Below are 18,758 nucleotides of genomic sequence, written 5' to 3' on the forward strand. Positions count from 1 at the left end.
TCTGAAATACAAGGAGAGGGTGAGACCTGGGACTGTTCAGCCTGGAACAGCGAAGGCTCAGGGGGGATCTTAGCAGTGGGCAAGAGGGTGTAAAGAAGATGGAGCCAGGCTCTTCTGGGTATCCAGTGACAAGACAAGAGGCAACGGGCACACAAAGAGAGAAGGAAATTTTCTTTAAATGTAAGACCAAACTGTTTAGTAAAAACGAGTGATCAAACTCTGGAATGAGCTGCTGAGAGAAGTTTTGGAGTCTCCATCCTTGGAGACACTCAAAAGCCAACCAGATCCAGTCCTGGGCAACCTGCTCTGTCTGACCCTGCTCCACACCAGGGCATTGGACTATACAATCTCCAGAGGTGCCTTCTAGCCTCTAATATTCCATGATTCTGTGAGCTTTACAAAATTGTTGTAGAGCAGGTTATTTACCTTTATTTTATCAGCCTGAACAATGTAAGGTTGCCAAGTTTAAATGCTATGAAAAAACAGGTCAAAGGCCATGTTACTATCACGAGCACAAATTCCAAGTTTATTAGGGATCCACAGTGAGACAGTCCTCCTACTGAGCCTCTACAGCAGCAGTCTGTTAATTTTGCAATTCTAGTTTTCTCTCACCAAACCTAAATAATGGAGCACATGGTGAATTAAGTCTGCAAATACTTTAAAAAACCCCAAGAAACCAAAACAAAGCAAAAAAGTCCCCATACAACTGTCAAATAAGTATACATTAGAGACTTTCAAGGTTTTTTTATAGTTAATGTATGAAAACACTATCCAATGAATACAGGCACACAGAAATAATCTGAAAGGGAGCCCAGAAGCCAAAAATCTAAATGCTTTCTCAGAAAGTACTCACTTAGCATGCGTATAAGGAAGGTGTACAAAATGTTTGAGACGTATATGTTTAGAGAGATCTTATGAATATACAAAACCATTTTGCCAGCTACAAAAGTTTAGCAAAATTTGAGTATCACATGATTCAGTACTTTCAGTATTCTGATTAATATATACAGTCCATAATACATAGTAACACGCACAACCATTTTACCAATATTCTCAAAATTTCATAATTCAATAACTGTGCAAGTATATATTGAGACTCAGTGATTTTATTGACACGTAGCACACCTGAAATGGAGTAAAACCAAGTGCTGTGCTTAACAGGGGCTAATTCCACAATATCCAGGAGGTCCTTTTCCCTTAAAATTCAACTTTAGCAAGTCCACTTGCAAGATTATTAATGCCAGGTCACAGCAAAGTGAGAGTGTTATGCGAGATTGCAGCCAAAAATGCCAGTCATACACACCTTTAGTAAACATAAGCATTCTAAATCATATCAAGTCATTAAATGCATATACGCTTTTAATAAACAAGTACATTTTTTAGCTGGGAGGCATCTTCTCCTGATGTGTTGGAAGGTTTGCCTGAAGAATCTTTTTCTGGATTGCATAAAGCATCTGCAGTAGAAGATGTTTGGTTTGTGGCTGGTTCAGCAGCGTAACTGTGCAAAATTTGCTCAAGTCTCTGAATACCTGTAGAAAGGAAATACAGAGGAAAATACTGACTGGACATATGGAAAAAAAACCCACCACAAGAGTGATTAAACACTGAAACGGGTTCCTCAGGGAGGTTCTGTAACCTCCATCTTTAGACAGTCTCAAAACTTGACTGAACAAGGCCCTGAGCAACCTGCTCTCTGACTTGGAAACTGGCCCTGCCTTGAGCTGGAAGGTGACTAGATGACCCAAGAGTTCCCTTTCAATCTACATTTTTCTACAACTCTATATGCTCTATACGCTTCACAAACATCCACTTCGCCAACAATATAAAACATTAAGTATTTTACAGCATGAGGTGGATACATTTTTCATATCCAACACGAGCCATATAAAAATGAGGGATAGTGGGGAATTCCCATGTTATAAGGCATAACTTGAGAGACTAAAAATCCTTTCACATAAAATTTGGTTCCTTAGATAGAGTAAAAATAAATTTCAAAATTAAATTCTGAAAGCTTTAGAGGTTTAACCTAATCCAACGTAAGTGCTTTATAACCCATGCTCTGGGTCAATCTAATATTTCTCAGTTCATACAAACTCTAAGCAGGCTCCTCGCAAGCTGAGTGAGAATAATTAGGTTTAAATTCATTATTTATAATGTCTACATTTCTTAAAACTTGCATGCTACTACATGCTATATTAGAAGTAAACCCCACTTACACAAGTAAATCTTATCTACAGAATCGGAGAAAACCAGTCTAAACCATCCAGGTTCATAACAAAAAAATGCTTTTCCAGGACTAATCAGGAGTTTTTTATCAAGGAGCTTCTGCCATAATTCAAGTTCGGCTTCAAATGTCTGTGATTTTAAGAACTAAAAGAAGAAAATAAGTTTTTATTAAAGGCTGAACAACTGCGTAAATTCCTTGCAAGGATTTTCCAGGACTTGATAAAGTGTTTAATAACATGCACAAGTAATTTTTACACTTCGAAGTTTTACTTTCCCACCCCTTTTCAAACTTCCTACATACTTTTCTGAAGTCTGCCCACACATAAAGTCCTCCTGAACTTTTGAGCACCGGTATTCCAGCATGTGCAAGCCCATCCACAAGAACATTCTGTGCTTCTTTAAGTCGCTTTTTGTTGGTGGGAAAAAACACATTATCCAACCAATCTATCAAGGCAAGAAAAATATAAGTGTTTCATTTCCACCTGCAACGGAAAAATAAAAGAGTTCAATGGAAACACATCTAGTGTGGCTAACCTCTGTCCCTAAGGAATTGACTGAGAACGTGCTGAACAGGTCCAGGACAGCTATGGAAGACAGCCAGTTGATTCACAGCTTTCCGAATTTCATGGTTTCTGGTGTACAATACTCCAACTCTGATACCACTCATACCAAAATCCTTGGAGAAAAAAAAGAAAGAGAGCGAGGTGCAATTTTTACTTCATGTTTGTGGTTTGTCAGGCCACCATGTCTAGAGTCATTGCGCTGTATAGGAAAAAAACCCTTCTGGAGTAAAGTCTCAAAGTTGCCAAATGGAGACCCACGCGTGATAAAAACCAGACAGCAACTTCTAAACAACGCTGCAGCGGGAGGTCAGTGGCTTTAACAAGGTTGCCATACAGGCTGACAACTGGAAACACGCTTGGCTCATACTCTTGTCCTGTGCCTATCATACCCCACTATTGTTTCCAAGCAGTCGGCACTTTACTCTTCCCTCCAAGAGGAGAAAAGGCAAAATGCTACAGATCTGAATGTGCTTACACGTTTCAATGCCTTTAATACATACGCATTAACTGTTGCTGTTAAGTAGATCCCAAATTAAACTCTGAACTTTAACATTTTACAGTGCCAAAGAAGAAAACAAATTAATAAACAGAGACAAACTGAGTTTGGCCCCAATTACACAAATTATGTCAGCATAGCCCAACTAATTTTTGTGGAGAAATATCTTAATTTAAAACACAAACATAGCATTTTGACCTACCTTGCTGAAACCCCACATGAAATGTGTCCGTTCTGGATCTGGTAAACTGGATGAGAAAAGAAAAAGACAGAAACTGTTGCTATAGAAGAACAAGTTATGCAGGTCACAAAAACGTTTACATTTGTAAAACTGTAGTAGTTTTTTATTAAAATTGGTATATAACCCTTTAAAGTGGCATGACATTTTTTCAGAGATCTTTTAACAAAACATTATCCTATGACACTGATCTCCCAAGCGTGTGCTGAAGATTCCCAAGCTGTGTACTGATTCACACAAAAATAAAAAACAACCCCAGAAAGGATCTGCGCTAAGATGTGACGGTCCAGTTAAAATTCCCAGATTCCCACTCCACAGTTAGTGAGGAACCCGTACTGAAATAAAAGCAGTATTTCCATAAGTGATGTACAACTGCTCTTGTACTTGATGGAGAAGACTTGTTTGCTCAGCTATGCTGTGTTTCAGGCTAGGGAAGGGAGAAGTGAACATTTCAGGGCATGCATCTATACAGTGACGTGCAACTAAACAAAACACACCTCAGTGTACCACTGCAGATGATGTTTTTTTTTCTCTTTTGTGTAACTACATGTAAGTAGGGCCAAGGCTGGAGATTTCCTTCTTCAGCCTAATGGAGCTCGCTGAACTTTCACAACAACGAAAGTATTTTTTTTAGCCTTCATTTATGGCTAATCCTCTCATATGGGTGAGGCAAAACCCAGTCACTCACTGAGCTTGGTTGGACTTGGAAATTTCCCACTGGTACGAAATTTATGCAGTTATACAATCACATACTTTTGAGGAAAGAAGTTTTATTAGTCAGATACCAATAGGTTTAAATAATCTTGAAACATTTATTCTTTCCATCACCTGTTGCGGGAAACTAAGAGCCCAAGAGCGCACTAGTCAGGAAGGAGACTCATTATAGCAGGTAACTTGCACAACCTCTGGCAACTTCATTATCATTACAGCGACAACCTTGCACTCAGGCTGCGTAACAGGGAACAACACATAAAAGCAAAGTGGCAAAATGACCAGGGGCCCTGTCAATTTTTACTGTTATTACTGTACCATATACACATTAGCTGGAAGCAAGAGATCTGCCATTTAAAGAAGATCTCTTGCATTAACTAGTCTCACAGTCGCAAAGAGTTGGATACGAGTTCCTTCAAACTATACCAGTTACGCTAGCTAATCAGAAATTTGAAAAAAGATCACAAGGGTTCTGTTTAGGATTACATATCTTCTAATCCCTGCTGAGAAATCACACTTACCAATCTAAGCTAAGAACACTGGTGAAGGTGGCATCATCATAAACAGACAGCATGTATATTTCATCCATTATTACATGCAATTCATATCTACAAATACAAAAATACAAGCATATTAACATATTTAAAACACATTTCTTTGCACGTATATATGTGTGTATAACTTCAACTACTGCTGTAGCAAAGTATCTGTAAGGACTCCTATTTGCTACTATATTCCCCCTACAAATTTCACACAAAGAGGTCACAAGGTGTACTATGAGCACTTGTGCGCTACCAGCTTCTATTCATACGTATTCTGTATTTCGCAGAAGCAATAACGTTCCATATGACCTGAAACAAAATCCAACTGCGTGCTCAATCCAGTGGTTCTCTGGAATATGTATGGTCTCACCCAACTCTTACTTAAAATTTAACATTAACACGGAAATATATTACCAACTTCTTTACCCTGAAAGATTTCTTCAGAGAGACTTGAAGTCAAATGCAGATGTTTGTTAGATTTTAAAAAAGACTTGTCATGCACTTAAGATAACTTTCTAACACACTCTTGCTGTGAAAGCCACAGTAAACTGTAAGCCATGTTGTCATACTTGGTACCAACGAGCCATGCACTTATTTCTAAACACTGAAAAAACTGCAGAACAGTTTTAAACACCCAAATAGTGCAGGCGTCCTCTTCTAAGCAAACCTTGTTTAATTTGATCATTGAATTCTATAATTTTTTTTAAAAGGAAGCTTGATTTCTTAACAGTTTTTACATTAAAAATAAAACTCTTGTTTCTAATCCTTATCCTCCAACATTATTTTAGTACCAGCTTAAATTGGTTGCATCCTGAAATCCATAGGGCATGCTGAGAAAAGATAGCTCTGCCTTTTTAAAAACTTGGTAACTGGAAGTGGCGCATTGAATTCTACCAACCTCCTCTCCCGTTTCCATGAAAAGAAAATCATGCCCAAAATGCAGGAATGTTGTGTTATTCCATTCCAAATGTAAATAAACCAGCAGTAGTCTTTGGTAATTAATGAGCAATTTGTACCAACCTACTCTATTTAAGATTGTCAGAAACTAAGTATCGTTAGCATTCAAAGTGCGAACAGGATTTTGCAGTCATTCTTTGGCATCAGCTCACTGAAATAAGAAAGGAATGTATCTTTTCCTAAAAAAAAATATAGATGCTTTTCAAAAGGAAGTGTTTTTTCTCCACCAGGACCCAAGGGATTCAGGAAACTTAGAGCTTAGAACATGAACTCTGAGCTGGTTAAGGATAAACGAAGTGGAATGGGGATGAGATATTTCAGAGGTATCTTCCTTCAATGGAAAGTGATTTGCTGGCACATCTCAAGCTAAGTAATTATAAAAGATGCCACAAAACTTCAGACTGTTCACTTGCACCTTGCCAATTCAATCACTTCCCCCCAGTAGCAAATGTTAAAATTTTCTTATTTTGATAATGTTTCAAATGACGATGCTGGCCACGTTTACTACTACTGCTAAAGACTGATAATCACCTGCTGTCATTTTCTGAGCCATGCACCAAAGCAAGTTAATAAAGAAACAGTTAGGCAAGTAAAAAAGGTTTATAAGTTTACACCACACATAAAACAACAACAAAAAAATCCCAATAGCATTTTATCCAGAAAGACACTGTTAGATCCCAGGGTAGGCAATTTATTCTAGTGTTCCCAAAAAGGCCAAGGAAATAAGATCGTTACACAAGAAACATGATTCAGGACTCTGTCCACCACCCCTTCCAAACATGTACAAGAAAAAAACAGGCAATTACCCAAGATGATTTTTCATCACTGCTCTATTGCATTAACAGAAAGTGAAATACCAAATAATTAGCGCTAGGGCTCAAACCTGTGTGCAAACTCTAGACATTCTTTCAGTAACTGTGCTGGGTAAATGTCCCCTAATGGATTGTGGGGGTTGATCAGGATTAAGGCTCTGACTCGGATGCCCTGGAAAAAGAAAAACTGATAGTTGGAGACACCAACAAATCAAACCAGCAACTAGCGAGGATGCAGCAAGGAAGTTTGTTAACCCTTCAGTGAAAAGCAGCTTTTGAAAAATATTTAATTGCATAATATAGTTACTATACAGAACTATAAGGTTCCAGCTACTGACCTTGTTTCATCATTTATCCTGTACCACCCCAAAAAACATACTAAATAGTTTATTAGTAAATGAAAATCAGTTTAGCACTCATTTGAAACACCCATTGATATCAACAGGCAAGATTACGGTGTTGTAGAGGATAATACTGGTTCTACAGGCATACTTCCAAAATAATTTCCCAGGACTGAGCAAAGTTACTACAGATAAACATGGGAAAGCTGAACAGAAATCGGACTTTGACATCTAATAGCCTGCCAATTTTTCAGTGTTGTTTGTTTCTTTAAACAAGTAATAGAATCTGCAGAAGATATTGAAAATTTATTTACATGGTCTTCTATGAGATACGCAGAGGTCTCTTAAGCAAGTAATTACTTTTTAATCATATTTATCAACAGTGCAGAATTTCTGGGTTTTTTTTTATTCAACTATTTTAAGAGATTGTAAATATTCTATTGTGTAATAAGAAGAGTCCCACGTGATCAAAAATTAGATTACAAGTACAAACATAGCCAGTCTTTTTAACTCTACAGGTATTTTTCAGAAAATCATCTATTTCCTTTTTGCTAAAAAAATCCTTAACGTACATTAAGATAAACTATATGCAGCAAATAATACATTTTTATTGTACACAGTCAAACAGTGCAATGGCTACAGCAGTAGCTTTCAAGACTTTAAACATATCAACATAAGGAGTTACCTTATTACTTCATGTTTGGGATAAACTTGAAATTAAATCAGTATTTTTTGTTTCTGCAATTTTTAGAAAACCTCGCCCACTGCAAATTCTCACTCCACCCAAGCCTCCTCCCAAGGAGATTATTTGCAAAGACCGATATCAAAGAAAGCTCCAGGAAATCAAGTTCCGTGATTAGGAAGCCCTGATACTCGCTTTCCCTGCCACGTGCCATTTGCTTGAACACTAACGTGTGAGCAAGACCTTCGCGAGAAATGAACTTGCGGTGTATCGACTTTGAATCCGGCTACAAGAAGAAATTACCCGAAAGCAAGATAAGATGCAAATACTAAGCACAAACAGCTGCTCCACAGGTACTCCTTGCACAACAGGATATTTCGTGTATTTGTCATCTGATGTGTATTAAGCAGGAGATGCTGAGTGAGGCGTTATTGTTCATAGGAACAGCTGCTGTGGGACAGCAGTTTCTCAATTGCTGTCCTAGTCTACTTCTTCCAGCTATTTAGGATATTACACGTATCCAAAGCAGATGTTGAAAATATTATTCATGAGAACAGTTGCAGCTCTAGAAGGATGACAAACACAGTCTCTAAAGAGTTTATATCTGGTCTGTGACCCAGCACCTTGTCCAGCCAGTTCATGCCTGACAGCCTCAGCAATGCAGCAGGGATGCTCCCTGCCTCCCTCTGCTCCCATCAAGTGAGGAGCTTCTGAATGCTCCGGCTCACACAGGCTGGCAGAGGCACAGACAGATGACACAGACGTACAGATGGCATCTAAACATAGGCACCATGCTGATCAAGCAATTGGCTAACTAGGACAGCTTCAATGTGTCTATAAAAAAAGTGTTATGCACACATTTGTGTGTATCCAAAATAGCCACTTTTTTATACCTCACCTTACTCATAACTGACCTCTGTAAGTGACCTTCCTTGTAACTGTATGCTTTATCGATTCTTAGACCTCATTTTCTACCCTGGAGGAGGACACAAGAAGTCTGTCCCACTTAATGTTGCGAAACATCACTACCACCACCACATCATCTTTGGTATAATGTTTTACTATTCAGCCTGCGCTTCCTCTGCTGGATCTCTTCAAGGATGAGCAGAAACAGTTATGTTTAAGTGCATTTATAATTTTCCATCAAGTGAGTGGATTATGCATATCAAGACATATAGAATAGGAAACATTTTAGCCTGAAATACTGGTGAGCATTATTTTATGGACACTCACAAACCCAAACATTTCCACGGGGAAGAAAAGCAGTTCCAAAGACAGAGAGGAATGTAAAAAAAATTAAAACATTGTACCTGACAAGCAATATGACAAATAATATCCTCATTTACACAATTCTGATCAGAATAAAATCACTGAGCACTCTTAAGTATTTTGAACTAATGAAGTTTCCTAAACTCTGGAAAAACTACATTTGTACTTTTTTGTTTGCTAGCAATTCTTTGTTAGCTGGAACTCAGAAGAAGCATCTTCAAAATCAAATTAGACATGTTTCTTTAATTAACCGAGTGGATTGTTACAGTAGCATATTCTCTCTTCTGAGGGACAGAACAATAGCTTGTTTACAACGCTTCCAATTCAATTAAAATCTACAGAGAAAGAAACTTGCTTTTGAAACACAAGGTCTGTTCTTCACAAAACAGAGTCGGGGAGTTTCTCTGCATTTTGTTACAGTGCCCAGATTATAAAATAAATTCAACTCCTGTTGCTAGAGTTGGATCCGCCTCAGGCACAAGACTGAAAATCTGCACAGATGAAACTGTACAAATGGTTCAGTGCTGAGAACATATGCTGCTTACAAAATAACTAGGAAAACACCAAAACTGGAAACCAATGTTATCGATACCTGCTTTTTAGCTCTCTGTAACGCAGCTTCTAATTTTTCAACTGTTAACTGGAAAGGGCGGCTTTCTTCGTCAGTCACCTACAGAAAAAAAAAATCAACAAGAATAAAAAAGTATTAACAATATAAAAAAAATAAAAAAGAAAACAGTGAAGAAACACTCCCACCTAGTGAAAATACAGTTGCTACTGGCTTTTATAAAATAAAAAAATTAAACAAAAGAAATTTCTCATGGCACTAGTTCAAGGAGGGAAAACAGCAGTTCAACAGCAACACTATTATCACTTCAGATCTGAAACTGTCACGTCTTTTCTGTATAATTCAATTATTTTGTTTTTAATGTGGCCTTTATCCAAGACTACACTATCAGTGACTTAGAGAAGAACATGCGTACTTGAAAGACCACTTTTTTCCCCCTCTGACTGTATCATTTGTCCTTATGAAAGTCCCCTCCTTGACTTGCCTTACAGATTACTGAGCTTTCAAAGGGGGGACCGATGTTACACAACTTGCGTGGTAGATACATCTTTCAGTGCTTAAGGGGAAAAATTTTGCAAACCAAATTTACTCGTAGTAGGAGTGACAGACTTAGAGCTGACAAATTATAATTCAGCATGTCAGCGCAGAACAGTGCCTGCACGGAACGATCGTAATCCTCCACATCTGATGACAGCAGCCTCCCATCGTGCTGCAGCCTGAGAGAAAGACAGGCTGTCTCTAAAAGTGCCAGACTGTTCCCGTCCCGTCACTCGGACTCGGTTTGCATTTTCAGGCTTTTTTGATTGTTCCTTGTGAAATGTCTGTTAATGTATGTGAATAGCTGAAGCTTTACCTCACTGAACAAGGGCACATGAACAGGCTGCATCCCGCCATATAGCCATGTTTTTGGATTTATACCACCATAGTATGGAGCTGGAATAAGATAGCCATCTAGAAACATTAAAAAATGAAAGGAACATTTCTCATGAGCAGTTATTTCATTACAGTCTAATAGACTATGCTGACAAGCTAAGAATTTGACATCTGATTTAGTCTAAAAACCTTCACTATGGCCTAAAACAATATTTAAACAAAACTGAAAATTTCGCATATATCAATCAACCTGAATTCTTTCCCAGTTTTCTTCCTTAGCATTGGCAATAGCAGATTCGACAGTTGTATAAATTTTCAGTAAAAGGGAACGGACCTGATCAACTAGTTGTTTTATTTATTTGTTTGTTTGTTTTAATAACAATGACAAATTATGATCTCGCTCTCAATATTTTGCTAATGCTCTGTTACTATCACTTTTTCTTCTGAAATTGCTGCAAACCTCAACTACTTCTTTCTGGTGGCCAAAGTGCTATCTTGCAGCCAGGGAGCCTACAGCACGGCGGAACTTGTTTCCCTTCTCGTTATTTTTTGCTGTGACAGGGTGTCAGAGGGGACGGAGTGGGCTTCCTACGTTAACGAAAGAGGAGCCTGTCGGTGTTCCAGCAGAAGAGTTCCTGTTACAGCTGTCCAAATATAAGGAACTCTGAACATATTTAAATAGACACGGATACAAGTAGCCTGCAATAATCACTTAATGCGAAACAAAACTCATTGGTTTGTTTCACAGCACTTTTGCCACCGATATGCTGATGTCATTGACATCATTGTGCCACCATTGTGTCATCCTACTCACCTTCCTTCCCTGGCAGGTCTTCGTGGGTTTCCCCATTCTGTGCGGCACCGCAGGCCTGCGCTGATTTCCTCATTCCAAACCAGCGAGGTACCCATTTTCCCTTGCTGAGCTCTCTTCTTCCTCCTACTGTCTACTTCTGCTGTGAGCAGATTGTTTCCCGGGACTCCACTCCTTCTGCTTTGCATTCCCACCTCTGCTTCCTCCTCACCACCACCCTTGTTCGACCAGAGAATCCCTCTTTTGCTGCAGCTCCCTTCCCCTGTCCCAAATTCCTTCTACGTGTTACCTTCCACCAGTTACACAAATTTTCCCTGGGCCCCAGATTTCAACCCAGTACCCCTTCCTCCCTGTTTGCCTACTCCCTCCAGCCTCCCCCATGGTTCCCACCTCTTTTTCTCACAACTTTTCAAAATACACCGCATTCTCCTGAGACACTTCTCCTCTTCCTATAACGCTCTTAAAAGAACTATGGATTGCATTCCAGAAGGCGAGTGGGCCTGCTGATACCCCAAACGTTTTCCACCGTTCCAGAAACAGAGGCATTATTTCAAAGCCACTCTGCCAGTGATCAAGAGACACCACGCCTTGCTTCATTCAGGCAGTTAACAGCAGGCTGTCAGAAGGCACAATACGATTATACTCATCACTAATAAACATTTTTAAGTAAAATAATGAAGTTTTTACTCACCATCAGGGTCACATAATACAGTTGACAGAGTAGCAAAAACAGCACAACAGCCATTCATAACAGTTATCTGAAAGAAATAGCACAAACCCTCATCTAGCAATGAAGTATTTAGCAGAAATATCAGCACTTGTCTAGTTTAAATTACAAAAAAAAAAACAGAGTGAAAAAGGCACACTACTACATCTTATAGATTATACACCAAGTGCTTGAATGTTGCATGTTGCCCACTTTTTCAAATGGAAAATTAACCCTATTACGACTTCTGCAAATCTTGCATATATCCCTCTCCCGTAGTACCTTGCTGACATTTGTGTTCAGATTTATTCATGCTTATCAGTTTAAGAAAAATAAGATGCAAAGGTAAAGCACTTATCTTACATGTTCCGGATTCAGTGCTTTTGCAGCTCTGGCATAGTCAGTTAGAAATTTGGCAATTTCTTCTCTGAAGCTAAAATACAGAACTAAAGTCAAATATGCAGTCACGTATTTCTCAGGAAAAAAGAAAAGCACAAAATACACGCAGAAGAATGAAGCTTACCAAAACCAGAACAAACGCATAATTCATTCTGTTATGAAAGCCCTGAAGATTTTGACTACATAATATCGTTTCCTCAGATACCCACTGTGCTACATTTTGTGAGACAGAAGCACACAGAAGCCATCTGTTACCTTGAATAACAGTGGCTGTCACTCAGCTATCATTGCTGTACACTAGAAAAATGAGAAAATAAAGCATCTTTGAGCCCGAGTGGGATCCGTTTTTGGAGAAAGGACAAGAACTCGGGTACCAGAAACAGTGAAACCTGAGTCAGTGAGAATTCTTTAGATCAAGACAAGCTTTCAGCCTGAGTGAAGGCGATGGTGGAGTTCCTATCGATCTTCACGGAGCCGGTATTTCACCTCTGTTCTTTACAGCCCCCAGAGTTTCAGTTTATCCCTCACCGAGACTACAGTGAATCATTCCAGGAGCGATTCACAACATCAATACGATTCACCACATCAATCCATGCTCTCTCACTTGCCACCAAGCCCCTGGATCTTTGACCTTTGGCACTGTGGGTCTTTGGGGCACAATGAAGGTGGGGAGAAAACCAGAACAAGAATCCAGAAAAGTAAAACTCCTGCGCAGAACCCCAAAAGCCTGCCAGCGTGCAGGCGACAGTAACACATCTGTCCTTTGGGCTTATCAAAAAATGGAACCACCTCCAGCTTCACACGAGCCGTGACTAGCACTGACAAGCGATGCGATCCATGGGAAAACGCACTTACCTTCTTGTACCTTGTGGATCAGCATACTGGAAAAGATGAGGCTCCAGATAATTCACGTCAGGTCTTGTGAGCTAGTGACATGAAAGAGAGATACTGTGGAACACAGTGGTCTTGGGAGTTTCTGTTCCGCTGTTGCAGGGTAAAACTTGATTATTTTTAAAAAAAAGCAAACATTATTCAGTAACATTAAGGAAATGGAGACTATAAAAATTCATTAGTTACAATTATGTTTATACTCTGTACTTATCTTTTTTAATTTGAAGACATTACAAAATAACATTAAAACATCATCAAAATGAAGGAAGAAAATAATGAAAGGATTATTTGTTGGATTAGTCTGTCATATATTAAAACAACTCCTGAATAACACATCGCGGAAAAGCATCCCAGCTGTACTTAAGAGATTATGCAGCCACTTCTGAGATATATCAAAGCTCAAACAATGCTTGCAATATTTATGATATCAGCTTTTAATTCACATGTCAACTTTGATTAGCTTCTCAACCAACACAAGAAAAGTGACAGCAACGCTATCATCTGTTACAGAAGAAAACGGGCTGGATTATCAACTGTGGCTTTCTTGCTCTCAAAGCAGATGCCCAACCCCCCCAAAAAACCCCAACTGGCTCAGTCTTATATTCATTGTGGCATTGATTTTGGTTTACTCCTAAGAAAAAAAAAACACATCTGCACCTGCCAGCACTGCCACCTCGTCAGCTAACCAACCTGGACATTGAGTTTACGCCTGACCCTCCATCACAAGCGCTGCAAATTCAGCAGTGCAAATGGAACCTCATGGAAGTAGAAAGGAGAAGCAAGGGGGAATGGGGAAGCTGCAGAAGGTGGCCTGGCGACCAGATCTGAGCTTTGCTAACACACAGAGCAGAACACCAATACTTTCCTGATGAACTAGAGTTAACAACTCTGGGGAAAGTATTGCCTTTAAGGAACGTGCAATTTCCCCCTAGTTACCTTGCAGAGGCTGGCTCTTACTGTCGCGCACAGCAGCATAACGTTTAGGATGTAGCTTTAATTTTGCTCAAAGTCTGAATTTCGTGAGAGTTTTGGCTTTGCCATCAGGCAAGCGAGCGTCTTATCAGGCCAAAACCACACGTCTTCCCTCCAAAAACACACTTCTTCCTGACAGCCAGCATTCCAAAGCAACATCTGCTGCTGAAACGGGAACAGCCTCTCGTATCAGTTCGGTTTGGAGCATGTGCCCAATCACATGTGAATGAAGTTCAACCAAAATCAAAACTATTCTGGTTTTCAAGCAGGGTCAAGTTTTGAGTATAAATACTACTTGGCAAATTATTTCTGAGTGTTCCATCGGAGCAGTACGTATAAACATATAAAGAATGCTTCCTCGCGAAAGCTGTTAGTCCCAGCACCCTCAGCATCCCACCCTACGCGTCACTTTGCCTGTGCTGAATCGTTACCCAGACACGTCAAAATTGTCAAAGAGGAACTGGCGGTCAAATCCCAATCAGCCAGAAGACAGCAGCACTTACTCTCTCCTCTATTAAGTCAAAGCAAAGCTTGTTCTCGCTTGTGCCCAAATTCAGGATGCCCTGGAAGAGACGGCCGTTGTCAATGTCGCGGCTGCGGGAGGAGGACGGCACCCGCCAGGGTCCCGTTCCGCCCCCGCTGCACTGGCGGGATCCAGCGGGGCTTTGCGACCCCACCGGGGCAAACCCGCCGCCCCGGGGCTACCGCCAGCTGTCCGCGACGCATCCCCGGGCCCGGCCGCTCCCCCGCACCTGCGGATTGAGGTCCCGATCGAAAGGGTCGGCGACATAGAGGGCGAACCCCGCGTCCAGCAGCCCCGGGGCGCCGCCGGCGATGCGGGCGCCGCGCACCGAGAGGTGCGGGCCCCCCCCAGCAGGCAGGGAGCCGCCGCCGCCGCTCATCCTCCGCCCGCCCCGGGCTCGGCACGGCTCCGGCTGTCCCCCCCACCCCGGGTCCCCGCCACCCCGCCCGGCCGGGAGCGGGAAGGGCCTCCCCGTGTGCCGGGCGGAGGAGGGGCCGCTCGGGGAAGGAGCACGTAACCTGAGAGAAGGGAGAACGCGCAACAAACTTCGTTATTGGTCCTTTTTCACCGTCTGCATAATACTTAATAGCGGGCCTTGGGAAGGAGCCTCCACAGCCCGGCCGAGGTTTCGTGCACAACACCGGTATGGAAGGGGTTATCCACTATTTAGCTATAGGCTTTGCGCTACTGGACTTCGGTGCCTGTATAACGGACCTCAGCCGGGCTTCATTTGGATACTCCACTATCTTTTAAGATGAGATGTTAATATAATTCAGAATGTAGCCAAAGGTCACCTAACAGCACCTAGTTATTAATAGTGACCTACTTTCTTGGATCCAATGATATTACCCATGGCAATAGTCAAGGTTATCTATAAAGGGGCTGTGTGTGTATATATACACCCCCAGTTAGTTCAGCACACTGGTGAAATTCCATGCATGTAGAGAGGAAGAGCACAGATGCGGAAAGCAGAGTTGGAATCTCAGCTTCCTGGTTTTTAAGAGCATTTTCCACAACAGCACAGTATCTAATTTTGGTTGAGGAGTGACAGGAGCTCGACACACGGCCTAATGCGAGCTCGCTTTCCTTTTTAACTTTACAATATAAGACTTGGCACTGAAGCATAGTTTTCTAATTAAATGAATAAAAGTGTGAAGATAATTCCACAGATTATTGTGTTTTCTTTGTTTCAACTGATTGGCCTCCGACTGGTCCTTTCAGACTTAAGTGCCAGTGCATTATGAGATCATCATTACTAGGAAGGTTAAATCATTTCCATTTTTAACAAATCTGGTACATCCATTATCTAGACATAAGTTAAAGAACAGATGCCAATGGAATCCTGGGCTGCATAGGGACGAGTGTGGCCAGTAGGTCGAAGGAGGTCATTCTCCCCCTCTACTCTGCACTGGTGAGGCCACAACTGGAATACTGTGTCCAGTTTTGGGCTCCCCAGTTCAAGAGGGACAGGGAACTGCTGGAGCGAGTCCAGCGAAGGGCAACTAAGATGATTAAGGGCTTGGAGCATCTGCCTTATGAGGAAAGGCTGAGAGAGCTGGGACTCTTTAGTCTGGAGAAGGCCGAGGGGAGACCTTATTATGGCATACAAGTATCTAAAGGGTGGGTTGAAGGAGGATGGAGCCAGGCTCTTTTCAATGGTTCCAAGTGACAGGACGAGGGGCAATGGGCACAAGTTAGAACACAGGAAGTTCCATTCAAATACACGGAAATACTTCTTTACGGTGAGGGTGACAGAGCACTGGCACAGGCTGCCCAGGGAGGTTGTGGAGTCCCCTTCTCTGGAGATTTTCAAGACCCACCTGGATGCAGTCCTGAGTAATGTGCTCTGGGCAATCCTGCTTTAGCAGGGGAGTTGGACTAGATGATCTCTAGAGGTCCCTTCCAACTCTGAAAACTCCATGATTCCGTGGTACTACTAATTTGGGCTGATTTGGATGTTTTTGTAATAGTTGAAGGTTTCTTTACCAAATAAAAAAACAAAAGTAATAAACAGCAATGTACTTTCAAAAATTTTGGCAAGGAAAGAGCTAGAAGACCAAGAGCTAGAAGAGCACTTTCTTATAGGAGCATTAGTTGTAGAACAGAACCTTTGACTGAAAAGTCCTTAAATCAGTAGGTGGAAGAGTAAGTGAAAAGCTCCTAGAGCTAACTGAGAAACTGTAGGAACTAATCAATGAAATCAACTAGGCTAAACTTTCAAATGCAAGTATTTGAATAGAAGATAATATAACATTTCCTTCTGTTAGAGATGAAAACCATTTGGAATTTGAAGCTTGAGGAAGAGAGAAAAGTATTTTGAATGAGCTCAAAATGTCACTGGATGAATAATCATGGGAAAAAAGATGACAAGAAACTGATAAACAAATAAACTATATCCTGAAAGCCAGAAATGCCCAAAATAAATTACTGGACCTGGAAAATGAAATTTAAAAAAAACCCTAAATATAAAGGGTTTGAGTTCTGACACATAAACAAAGCAGAGTAACGAGTTACGGCTTGCCAGCTACTGCACTTCATTAACAATATCCATGTTTTTTCCCCCTCTTCCATTAAAAGATTAATTTCTTCAAAGTATCTTACATTTACCACAGTGTAAATGTGAGTTACCATGGAGCATCTGACAGGGTGACTTGCTCCTTTGCAGTAAATTGCTTACCTGTTCAACCCCTATTCATAGTCACCTCTACAGCCATTTAAAACAACAGGAACAAGGAAATAAATGACACTATTATACATGAAAGATGAACTCAAGGTTAGAAGTAAGCTAGGATATGGCTGTAATGCTAACTAAACAAACATATGTCCACTTTTAAAAAATAAGTATGATGTTAATGACATAGTGGTATTAGTAGAGCTTTGTAGTAATGCAATAAGGATTTTCAGTTTCAAAACCTACTGAAGCAAGAGTTAAGCATGAGTAAAAAGCAATAGCTCAGCATAAATGAGAAAATCAGAGGTATTAACTGCTACAAGCTAAGACTTGCAGCTACAAGCTAAGGCTTGTAGGGTATACAGGCTTCAGCTGTACCAGGCTGCAAGAATAAACACACAAATCATACATTCTTTGGGTTATTTGCTGGCACTGGGAATAGGAACTAGAAATAAACAGACAGCAGTCAACAGCACAATCATACTGTCAGTATGATGAGTTCTTCTAATTACTGACATAGCATGATACATTTCAATGAATGAAATAACAAATTGGAACATGTAGTGGGACCATATAATCAAACGTTGAGGATTGGCTTGAGGAAGGCTGCTGCTGCTTATGTACCTGAAGAAGTGATCACAGGGAGCCTTGACCCTTTCTGTGATCAGATAATGTCCAATGGCCCAAAGCAATACAGGTGTGAAAAGGCACATAATGGCTATGGAAGACCACCAAAAAAATAACTATCAATGCTTTCTAGTTACGTCAGGAAGGTGAACAGTAGGGAAGGAGGATTAGTGAAAAACCAACCGAGCGCAACCCCCCAGTATTGGCAAAATGTTGTGAAAGGGTGGTATAGACTCATGGGAAACATCTCTAGTTTTCTCCCTTTCCTGTCCCTTCCTTCTTTGCCCTTCTGTTAACTGTTAAGACCTGCTTATCAATGTATCAGCCAAGGAAGACAACTCTTGAACAATCTTCATACAAGACAGTAGTTGTGAATAATTTCAGGATGTAACATTAGAAGGCTTCCAAACATCAGACACATTTTTGAACAATCTCCAAGAAGCAAAGATGGGGATAAGAAGATACAACTGCTGTGAAATGCAGTTCTTCTGAATAATAAACAATGGCAGAAAACAAGATACAGTTGTCTTGGTTTGTCTTTTTTTTTTTTTTTTTTTTTTTGCTAGTTGTTCTAGAAATATTAGACTAGTTGCCTACCAATAAACATACAAAGTACCACTCTTTAACATGTCTCCAAAGGCCATTAGAGAATGGCTTTATGGCATTTTTTGAAAACCTTTCCACCATTAGATATTACAGTTTATTCAAACAGAATCTATTTGTTGTGAGGAAATAAACAGGGATAGGAAATAAACAGGGATAGGAAATAAACAGGGATAGGAAATAAACAGGGATAGGAAATAGTTGTTAGGTTTTGGCAAGTATATTGATAAAAAGCAAAATTTAAAATTTTAGGTGATAAACAACCGGACAGAACATA

The 18,758-nt window shown here is 40.4% G+C and overlaps 1 protein-coding gene across 1 annotated transcript; it reads right to left on the bottom strand.

The window, feature by feature from the left end:
* Nucleotides 1-511: 511 nt before the first annotated feature.
* On the bottom strand, nt 512-14,959 carry LOC309669092 (1-aminocyclopropane-1-carboxylate synthase-like protein 1; the record flags this gene model as incomplete). Its single annotated transcript, XM_082479688.1, has 14 exons — nt 512-1,529; nt 2,217-2,370; nt 2,528-2,670; nt 2,761-2,902; nt 3,488-3,533; nt 4,756-4,842; nt 6,617-6,717; nt 9,430-9,507; nt 10,259-10,356; nt 11,781-11,847; nt 12,159-12,228; nt 13,050-13,120; nt 14,561-14,620; nt 14,810-14,959. 14 exons carry the CDS (start codon nt 14,957-14,959, stop codon nt 1,360-1,362), a joined length of 1,437 nt encoding a protein of 478 aa, XP_082335814.1. The 3' UTR covers nt 512-1,359.
* Nucleotides 14,960-18,758: the final 3,799 nt, after the last annotated feature.

This window comes from Vanellus vanellus (assembly GCF_965231255.1).
Source record: "Vanellus vanellus genome assembly, chromosome: 2".
Classification (NCBI taxonomy): Eukaryota; Metazoa; Chordata; class Aves; order Charadriiformes; family Charadriidae; genus Vanellus; species Vanellus vanellus.